Source organism: Drosophila virilis, unplaced genomic scaffold (genome assembly GCF_030788295.1).
Source record: "Drosophila virilis strain 15010-1051.87 unplaced genomic scaffold, Dvir_AGI_RSII-ME tig00001466, whole genome shotgun sequence".
Taxonomy (NCBI): Eukaryota; Metazoa; Arthropoda; class Insecta; order Diptera; family Drosophilidae; genus Drosophila; species Drosophila virilis.
In genome coordinates this window covers 40,793-52,012 of record NW_027212836.1, presented here as the reverse complement: position 1 = coordinate 52,012, position 11,220 = coordinate 40,793, and the positions used below count along the sequence as shown (strand labels likewise).

General features: G+C 35.3%; 1 protein-coding gene across 1 annotated transcript in view; it reads right to left on the bottom strand.

Annotated features, from left to right (window-relative positions):
• Positions 1-287: 287 nt before the first annotated feature.
• Positions 288-11,220, bottom strand: part of LOC116649906 (transcription factor pangolin) — a 44,636-nt gene continuing 33,703 nt past the window's right edge. The window contains 4 exon segments of the mRNA XM_032433177.2: positions 288-357; positions 3,787-3,936; positions 4,003-4,083; positions 5,646-5,733. Of these exon segments, the coding sequence (XP_032289068.1) occupies positions 306-357; positions 3,787-3,936; positions 4,003-4,083; positions 5,646-5,733 (371 nt within the window). The 3' untranslated portion in view covers positions 288-305.

Below are 11,220 nucleotides of genomic sequence, written 5' to 3'. Positions count from 1 at the left end.
ACGATTGCGAGATCGTTTCCATTATATTGCCAACGGGAATGGAAAAGTCCTTCGGCTCCTTATTCTCTTCGGCGCTTTCATTTCCATTTAGGTGCATTTGTCTATAACTATTTGACTCTCTTCTAGGGGATAGCGCTTCTGAAGTATCATCTAATCTGCCGCTTTTACTGTTGCTCTTGGTATTCTTGCAATTTTATTATCCATAGCAATGCAGGTATTCGAATTATCCGGAGGTCATAGCCTTTCTCGCGCTGCTGTCGATGCCGTTAAATGATTTTAAATACGTTTTACATTCACTTCAGAGTTTAATAACTCCACCCATGGTCGAGACATTTAAATTTTGTTTGATACTCCACTCTATTTCAAATATATTTAATGTTTTTATTTCGATTAGAAGACAATCGGAAAAAGATGCTTTAAACAATATCAAAGTTTTATACGTTTCTAGAGTTCACAAACTAAACTTGTAAAAATAGTAAGCGTTTTGCCGTATTCTAATACCATTAAGCATTCAGTGCCCTAAAAATGGGTACATTGAAAGAGCTGGAAATGTTTTGAAAACTATACTGTATGTAGCTCAGTAAAATGTAATAATATATCCTAGCTGACCCGTTCACAACTCGAATCATAAATACAGAGTATGTGCTGCCATATTCTATTTTGATTCTTTGGGTTTTGGCACAACAAATAAAAATAAATCTATGGGAGAGCCAAATTTGTATTTGTATAGATTCCACTTTGACCTGCTATGATGAATTTTTATTCTTGACCTACACCACCCTCTGCCACAATTGAGATTTACTGAAGTAATTTCCTTGACTGAGTTGTTAGTAAATCTATATTCTTCTCGTGTGGATTTTTTTTTAAATAAAGCCCTCTCACGAGCACAGAAACATTAGCTTTTACTACACACTGTTTACAAGATTATAAAGAGTCGATAAGTTTTAGTGTACTCGTGTATTCGCAACTTAGGTAGTGTTTATATTTTGGTGGGATTATTTGACAGGCTTATACTGCACATTGTCAACAGGGTATGGCGCACTCGGTTGCCACTGACGGCAAGGCAACGTCGTTCTTAGACTCCGGCTCTCGTCATTGAGGCAACAGACAGGCGCACTAACCATAACAACGATAACCCTGTTGGCCTGCCTGTTGCAGATTTGAATAAGAGAATATGCACACATTTGATATGTGTATGTACACATGCGAGTATCTCCATCAAATTTAACAATTTATGTATTTCAATAGCATTTCATATTATGCCTGGTCCAAAATTTCACCGATTATCACACGCTTAACGGGTTTCTCTCTTGCTTTTGTTTTTATTTTCATATAGGTAGGCACATCCACAAATGCTCCAATTCGACTGAAATAAATTTAATTGTTTTGATTGGCATTATAATACAGACAGTTCTCTTGCCGCCGAGTGAGTGGGTTCGCAAGTATCCCCTTGTTGTCTGTTTGTATTGCTGAGTTGATTTATGGCTGATGCTTTTAACGCAATTTAGATGTATATAAGTATGGCATTTTATATAGATACATTTTCTCTTAATATGGCCGAGCATTATTTTCAAACTATTTTCACCAATATACAAAATGATACAGCTGTCCAAATTGAAAATTCAATTTGAATTTTGTATTATTAATGATTTTGGCACATTATCGCACTCCATTTTATATAGAAATTTTATTAATGGGATATACATCAAATGCAGGTTAAGCACAGTTATTTGTATGAATTGTAGTCGTAGTAGTCCCAAATATGAGTTGTGGAAGGGCACACTCCTTAACCATATACAAATTTCACAGATTTAAACGGAATAAAGCGAGTTTCGGACATCAGGTATATGAGTTTTCAGATTTCTTTGATTTCACTAAACTGTCTGCCCAGCAATTTGACGAATTACTTCCGACTTTGGGGGCTTTTAAGCTAACAATTTACAGTGGTATTCGACTCTATCGCGTTTTTCATCGTCTCTCTCTCCCCGAGAGAGGCCGGCGTGGGCCAATGCAGAGAACGATTGCGCGGTGAGAAAAAACCCATCAAATGTTCTCTTGGCAAAATTTCCAAATGCAACTTATTAGTTCGTTGGGACTAGTAAAACGCAATACGTCGGCTAGTTGAACAGTTGATTTTCTTAACAATAATATAATAATTCGGCTATAGACCCTATTATAAACGACATTAATTAACACTATATTTAAAAACAATCAACATACGGGTATGTATGCCGTCAATAAATTTTTTTTAACAATAAAGAATATTCTTGTCGTCACCCTGTATCCAACAAGATGTCAAATTTAAACGTCGGGTGGCCTTCTTGATCAAAAAGTATTTAAGATATAGGTCCTTCAAATGATGCTCTGGAACTAGCCCAAAAATCGATATTTATCGAGCATACATTCTAGTTCTTAATGTTTTGGAGATCATCGTCTAAATCATATATTACCTTAATAGGTTGACATGTCCTTTTTTATAAATTGGTTAATAATTGTACGATTTGTGTTTGCTCATTTGGAATGGACACAGAGTACGAAACTTGAAATAATTCACATTTTGAGCGGCTTCAGCATGAATAAGTAAACAGATGTTAGTATCAAATTGGGAGTTATTTGGCAAACTATCGCAATGAAGTATTATCGATAAGCTTCATCAGAGTACAAAATTGGTGTTCGCTACTGTGAGCTGTTGCGCAGCTGTTGCCAGTGGCGCCCTCTATTAAAAGGATTTTTTGTGCTTAAAGAAAAAAAATTTCCCACTAATATTATTAATTTTATATGTAAGTAAATATTTAAACATATTCATAACAAGAGTAGCGACTTTTTATACTAAAATTAAAACAATTAATTTTTTTTTTAGTTTAGCTTACAACAGGACGGACATGATTAGAATGATTTTGTTAGTTCTTATCAGGCATCTAATTACATATCCTATGCATACTCCAACATTATTAGCAAAAAGTTTTCCGATTTAAATAGGGAATAGGCTTACGAATTTGATGATGAATTAGAAGATGTGAATTTGACACAGAATTTAAATAAAATAGGATTAGGCCAATATAGTGGGGAAATTTTACAATCGCTTCGTTTTATTCCGACTTCTCTTTCAATATTAGTTGCAGGGCAAAGCCCCTTAGGGGATGGTTTCTAATGCGCAGACGCGTACTTTGAAGTGGGCCAATAGGAATGTGTACATTTCTGTGATATATATATATATATATATCTATATATATGTGTGTGTTGTATACGTTAGTATGTGTACCCAAGTGGGTTGTGGGTAAATTAAATATGGCGTCTTGAAAGGGCCCACCCAATGAAACATTGGTCTAGCGGTATAGAAGTCTTAATGAACAAGTGTGAAAACATTCGAAAGGAGATCACAAAATACAACAAAATAATATTGGTATACTTATCGTCAGTAAAAAAATCTAGCTAGAATAGGTCGGGCGATCAAATAGTATCGCTGTTGCTAAGCTCAAATAATGACTTATTGTTCTAGCTAAGATATATTCAGCATCAAACTATTTATATAAAAATTCAATTTTCGAACTAAAGTTTCTAAGTCAGTTGCATAAACATATATATTACATACACATAGTATTAGCTATTAAAAACGTTGAAGAACGTTTAAATATGATAATGCCTTAAAAAGGAGATTGAAAATCAAAGCTTATCCAACCAAAAATACCTGTTTACAGACAATTAAACAAGTTTTCTCTGAATTTGAAATGTCGGAATCGTCAAGGAAAGAGCGAAACTTTTCTATAATTTTTCTACGCATGTTACCTTGAATATCGATTGTTCGTTGTGGAATCCTGTACGCCGCAATCCTGTTTGGAATTAGACGTCACAATCGATGGATGGGAATTTAAAACGTGGTGAGATGTCGCATGTACGGAAGGCAACAGACTCGGTGAGAATCGAAATGGGAAGTCGCTGCAATTTAAATAAATAATGTATTAATTGTTGCAACCATTGCGTTTTTAGGCATTTCATAATCACCTCGGTAGCGTTGTATTAATTGGTAATGAGGAGGGATAGGGTGTTCTAAAACTAGATGCTGAGTAAACCGACGGCGTGTGCCTGAAAAGAATTAACGTTAAATATAACAATAATTATCAAATTCAAAACCAAGACAAAAACATATTAAAACAGCTGCACAGTTAGATTTGATAGGTTGTTGTTCAGAAGAAGAGACATTAAACTAAACAACTATAAATCTGCTTGAGGTCTGAAGCGTTTTTATCTAGTGGAGCTTCCAATCTTGGACTCAGGTTGATACCATGCATTACTCCCCCCAACTGCTCTGCCCCCATAGACAGCTGCAGCCAATTGCATTCATAACAAAAATATTTTAATGCCCTATTTTAAATGTTATGTGCAATATGCCAACTTAATGTAGTTTCTGTATCAAGAGAAAACGTCACAATTTGTTGGTTATTCCCTTAGGAACCGTTTTTAAACGTAATCTTTGTTTTCATGTGTTCAACCAATCGGAATCTACGTTGTTAGTTTGAATGCTGATCATCTCTATATATAAAACTGTTTTTCCTAACTTATTTACCGACAGATTGGCCCAAAACCGAAAGGAAGTTCTCCGTAGTTAACTCATGTGATGAAAGTGCATGCCAAGATTGGGTTTTGGAAATTTATACAAGTGTGGCAAAATCATGAAAAATTTATGTATACATCTTTTTTGCTTACCATACGATCCGCATGAAGCTCAGTTTAAATAATCTCGGCTTAAGTTCAAACTTTTGAAAAATCTATCCCTCCTTGGGGGAAGGAATGCAGAATTCAGGCTTCCGATTTGCTTAATTTCAATATTGTTCATAAGAACTTAAAGAACACGTGCTTCAGTGGTGTTTCTTTCACCAGCATGAGTGGTAAATTGGTGAAAAATGAAACTATGAAAGTTTTTTTGTTTTCCCCTGCTATCGCCTTTAAAACAATTTTCTGAGATCTTTAGGAAAATTTGTTTGATACGAAATTCACCGTTCCCTAATGGAAAATAATTGTCAAAGGTTTAATGAACGTAAATTCATTTGTCGGCCTCAAGATTCTCACCAGATTCTTGCAAGACCGGAGAACATATTTATTTATATTTAACTATAAATATAAACAATACCAGCTACCTAAAATCGAACTAGACACCCATCCCTACATAATTTCGGTCTCAACATACCTTACCATATTTGCAATACATTCGGTATAATGGGCAGTTGAAATTGTTTTTAATTGTTAATAACTAGCGTCGTTTCCGACAAAAAAAAAAAAAACAATATCAATCGATATCACGTTTTTGAGAAAGTCTCTACCGTTTGAAGATTGTATACATGCATCTTGACAATGTCTTCCTCAGGTTACATAAAAAAAACATTCGAATATTCTAAACGCAATAAGATCTAATTGGGAAAATTTTTTCAAGATCGGTTAAGAGATACAGAAGTTATTAGCGAAGGCGGCAATCCAGGCACAAAGGCTCAAGATTTTCTGTATATATACTCTTTATATATATGTATACTAATGTTTGTATATCGAAAAGTAAGGAGTTACTGCATCATCCATAGAAATTTCAGGGAAAGGAATTTAATTTAGTTTGCATTCAGTAATAAAATTTGAATAGTTTTAATTAATCAACTTACCATGAAGCTACTTGAGACATATCAGGACTTAGCATCGGATAAGGATATTGGGTGGCAGCAAATGGATATAAGGCAGGACGAGTAAGACCTAAAAAGAATATATACAAATACTATAATTAAAAGCATCATTTAAATATAAGAAGTGAGAACATTACAACCGAAATTCATACCACAAGTTTTTCAATTTGGCTGTTACGCAAGTGTTTGTATAAGAAAATAGAAAAAAAAAGATTTATATAAAATACAATTTTCGGCATGTTAGCTAAAACGTCTATAACAAACCCCATAGATTAAAGAAACAGAAGCAATTATATGTATATTTTATATATCTATATATTAAACTGTTTGTCCTGACTGACTGATTGGTGATCACACACAGCCCAATCCGCAAAAGCTAGGGAGCTAAAATGTTCACTGTAGTTAGCTTATGTGATGAAGGTGCACGTTAAATCCGGGTTTCGATAAATTCCACTCGCAAGTATGGAAAAATCGCGAAAAACTATAAGAGCTACAGACATGAAATTGATGTAGGTGCTCCTAGTTCCCGCGCAGATCGAGTTTGTTACCGATAATCGATAACTTACTTCGTTTCAAGCAATCGATAAACATCGATATCGACATCCTGTTTTTTTTTTAGCAAATTGGGTAAATAATAAGAGCTAGAGCCACCAAACATGATATTTTGGTTCTAGAATGTTATAGATATTTCAAGTATCTTTCATTTCATACCTATCGCCACCTCCCCGCTACCACCCAAGAACATAAAGATCGGTTAAAAAAAACCAAAGTTATATGTAACTGCGCAATTGAATGGGGCAGCAGCTTTAAGAATTTCTGCATACATGTACACACACACATTCATGCGCGTCTGCTTCGCATTCTAACAGCATGGTAATTGCATCTTTTTTTTGTAATGTTATTTAAGTTACTTTTTTTATCATAAGTACTTAATTGTTGGTGTGGCTGCTAAGTAGAGGCAAAGACAAGACAAACACTAAGATGAGTAACGCCATACAACAAAATGCTACTATGCAGCTTGATTTTTTGAAAATTGAGAACGAAATCGAAATCAATAGCATTGCGCTCTCACAGCCGAGAGAACGAAAAAGCTTAAAATAGAATTTGCTCTCACCTTCGGCTCTATGAGGGCCGTGCAAGCAATTATGTTTGTATGCGTGTGAATATACATACATAACAGCATATTTGAATGTGTTGTTATCCACTGCTTTGGCAAGTCTCTGGCTGGAAAAGAAACAATTTTCTTAGTTTTTTAAAGCAGATCACGACCTAGCCAAAATTTCTGTTGATATATGAATGCATTTTGTGTATTTTATTTTATTATTTTTGTTGTTCGAATTATAAAGAACAAAGTAACCAGGGAACACCGCGAGGAGACTATTATAATTATAATGGGGTCATAACTAAATATGACCTTCGGGTATTTTCTGCGGAGCCAACCTTAGTACACAAAATGCATTCATATATCGACACAAATTTGGGATAGGTCATGATCTGCGCTAGAAAACTAACAAAATTAATTTCGTGCCAGCTAAAGCCAGAGCAGTGAATAACAACACAAACATACATACTTTAAAGATCTTATGCATGTATAATTCACGCATACAACGAAAGGTGCACGCACGCTATTGGCTGAGACAAGAACTTTTCTCGAGCATACACTGTCCAAAAAGAAAAGTGAAATCAATCTATGTGTGCTATTTTCTTAACATAGTTATTGCGCAAGAAGCGCCTTGTGTAAAAATTATATAAGTTCTTAAACTTTCCTGTTAAATTAATCGTTAATATCTAGGGTAATAGATCATTTAAATAAAGCATGGATTTCATGGATAAATCACAAGCACTTCGCGTCGATCGTAAGTTCTAAACTTTTTCGCTCAATGTACTTCGAAAACGAAGCGACGCAAAGCAGCATCGACCAGCTTTGCTGAAGGCAGGCTGGCGACTAACTTCGTAGCTCGTGTCAGCATCAGCAAGCCACGACTTCGGCATTCGTTCGCCTGGTCTTTGGAGAACGAACAACCAGTCGGCAGGCATGCCATACGAAGCCTCAAAGGCCAGATGAAAGGCCAGGCCAGAAATTTTGCGTCGCATTCAAATGTATGGACGTTACTCATCTTAGTGTTTATATTGTCTTTGGTAGAGGCATAGCAGGTGGTGCGGTCTGTCGCGAGTTCGAGCCCTACCGGGGAAAGTATTATTATTTTTTTTTTTTTTGCTGGTGTGGCTGTTGAGTAGAGTCGACAGCAAGTAATGCGGTCAGTTGCCAGTTCGAGCCCTGCCAAGGGAACTTTTTTTATTAATTTATTTGGTGTTGGAATAAGAGGGTTCAGGGTATGCCCTAGTCGGGAGCTCCCGACTAGAACCTCTTACTTGTTTGAAAATCAATTCTTGTGAAGTTTCGCGCTCAAATTCTTTTTCGCAACATCAAAGATTGCTTGGGGAAAAGTGCGATTCTAATATTTTTTGATGAAGTTTTAAGTTTTTTCAGAATTGCTTCAAACTTATTTTCAAAGCTCTACATAAGAACTTAAAGAATATATTTTTCAGCGATTTGGGAAATTACAACCGCAATAGTGGTAAATTGGCGGAAAATGTTTATATAAAAGGTGTTTGTTGACCGTCTGATCAGTGTCAAATGTATTTTTAAAGCTTTTTGGGATATCTTATTTTATACGTGCCACGGGCAAGGCCGGGCTATACCCGCTAGTATGTATATAATATTTAGCAGCACACACCAGCTTTCTGTAACTAATCGATCAATGAAATGGTTTTAAATATTTAATTACTTTTGAAAAAACATATAAAATGGTTAAAAAGTATATTCACCACACAAAAAATATATATATTATTCATTGGGGGATTAACTAAAGAGCTGAATAAAGGCAATGTCTGCTTGAAAGTTTATATCCCAAGTCGAACTCGAGTTTGCGCTCTTGTGGGAATGTTTTCAATATGAGAGATATTGTGCAGCTGAGATGAGAGTTGGAATAGTAAGCCCCCGTGATGTACCCGGCTTTATTAAGCCGGGTTTTTTGTTTATGTACGAAATTCTAAAAAGAACTTACCGCAGTATTGAGCTTATTTTCTCGCACATAATAATGCCAGTTGGCATGACGATTACTGAGTATGTGTATTGGTATGGAGAAAAGAGAACCCTTAATATGAAGCTTACAAGGGCGAACAAGAATTAAACTGTCGTCAATACCTTCGTATTCTGGCTCAATTGGTTTTTATTTTCGAAAACGTGTTGTAAAGATTTCGATTTTAACGTTTAAAATTGAAATTTGAATTTGCTGAGAGGATCAGTGGGACCAAACAAAGTAATACATTTATATAAAAGCGAGAGACATACGTATATCGATAAAATTAGTTATTTAAGATATAACTAGACGGCCACACAGAATAACGAAGAAAAGAAAGGGAATGGTCGTGAAAAGGAGAGATGTGTCGATGATCGAGAAAAAACAAAATTTAAACCATTTAAAAGAATTACTTTAAAATTTAAACTGTACTTTGAAAATACTTTAGGAACACATAATCATTATACATATGTTACTTGTAAGAAGCTATCAGCTACCAATAAGCTTTGATTTCGCAAAGGAAATTATGCATTGCTGAATCAACCTATTTATGCAACCTATTGGTCTTTCTTATATGAATCGGTTGATATGAATTCTGTTATTAATTTTGTTTAATAACACAGGATGAATAACTCCCTCTTAGATATGTGACTTCACAAGTCAAATCCTTTGACTATTGCTTTAAAGCCACCCTGGTTCACTCCCAGATTTTTAAAGCTAAAAAATATAAAATCTAAATATTTTTAAAAGTTTAATAAGCCTGGTTCGAGTTCCGACCTGGCTAAATATTCCATAGCTAAGTCGAGCATCTGTCTTCTAAATTCTCCATGCTATGACAATTATTTAACTCGTCGCTAAGGGCAATTTGCCCAAAATCCGAGACAGTTTTACAATTTTGTAGACTTAAAGAGTAAGTCTTCGAGTTTGCCATATTTTTTTCTATCGGGATGGATGAAGCAATAACTCTGATTCTGATATGCTCTTTGCTTACTTTTTCCAATCAACATACTCTTCCATCTATACCAATAATAATTCTTACCCTTATGCAATTCCTCTCTCCTTTTAGCTATAAATTTTTTGAAATCTTCTGACTCTCCTGGGCTTGACATTATTCCGAGTTGTCTACTCAAGGAGTGTAATTCTTCCCTTCTTCGTGCATTGCTAAAGCTTTTTAATCTACCCCTTAAATCTTCTGTCTTTTCATCACATTGGAAAGAATCTTCTATCATTTCTCTCCACCGGAAAGGTGGAGAGTGTGATTTACAAAATTACAGGCACGTTGCAAAACTGTCCGCTATTACTAATTTAGATTAATTGAAAAAATAACCACTTCAAATTTTCAGCATTTCTGCAAATCAGTTGTCTCAACATTCTAAGTTATTGGCCTATTTTGCTAGCAAATCTTCTGCTAGCGTGTCAATAACCAAATTTAATTTCTCCACCCCTCGTAAAATATCATCATTCAAAATAAATGTTTCACATGATATGTTCCCAATCAATTGTGAACCCAAATTTTGGCCTCCACACATGATTGTTCACGAGTTCAAGCCTAAAAAGCGTTACCAGCCTATCACCCTTCCAGTCCCTAAAATATAGGATACCATTTCTGCCTCAAAAAACTAACCTTCTTCTGACCAAATCTTTATTCATTATCAGAATGTTAGAGATCTTATTTCAAAGATTAAAAATCTTTTCACGGCCAGCACTTCCGTCGATCCTCAACCATATCTGATTTTGAGGTTTTATCGAATAACATTATTTTGTATAGAAATGATCGGCCGACTCGAGGTGGTGGGGTGTTAATTGCCGTTAAAATCACTCTCCTGTCAGAATTCTTCTGTTTTAGTTCGCCTACTAATGCTGAGATTGTCTCAGTTAAGGTGTCTTTTCCTACACGGAATAACTATATAACATGCTCTAATGTCCCTCCTTCTTCTGATATTCAAGTTTATATGAATCATATTACTTGTATTAAAGAAGTTTCTTCACACGTGCGTGATAATGACCTATTAATGGTGTTGGGTGATTTTAATTTGCCGAACATCTCTTGGTCATTGTTCACTGCTGAAAATGCTTTCCTTCCGAAAATGCAAACTGGTCATTTACACTGACTTCAGTAAGGCGTTTGACTCTGTGCCTCATGACATTTTACTTTTTAAACTTGACCGAATAGGTTTCCCTGCGTCTCTTTTACATTGGATTGATTCTTATTTAAAAGGTAGGACCCAAAGAATAATGCTGAGACAGAGGTAGTCTGGTGTTCCTCAAGGTAGTCATCTTGGACCTTTACTCTTTACTCTTTTTATAAATGATCTCCCCTCTGTTATATCACATGCCCGTGTACTCATGTATGCGGACGATGTCAAACTTTTTCTATCATACACTAATCCCCTACATCATTCTCGTCTACAAGACGATTTGAACGCTATGCAACTTTGGTGTTCGGCCAATTAATTGCATCTAAATTGTTTTAA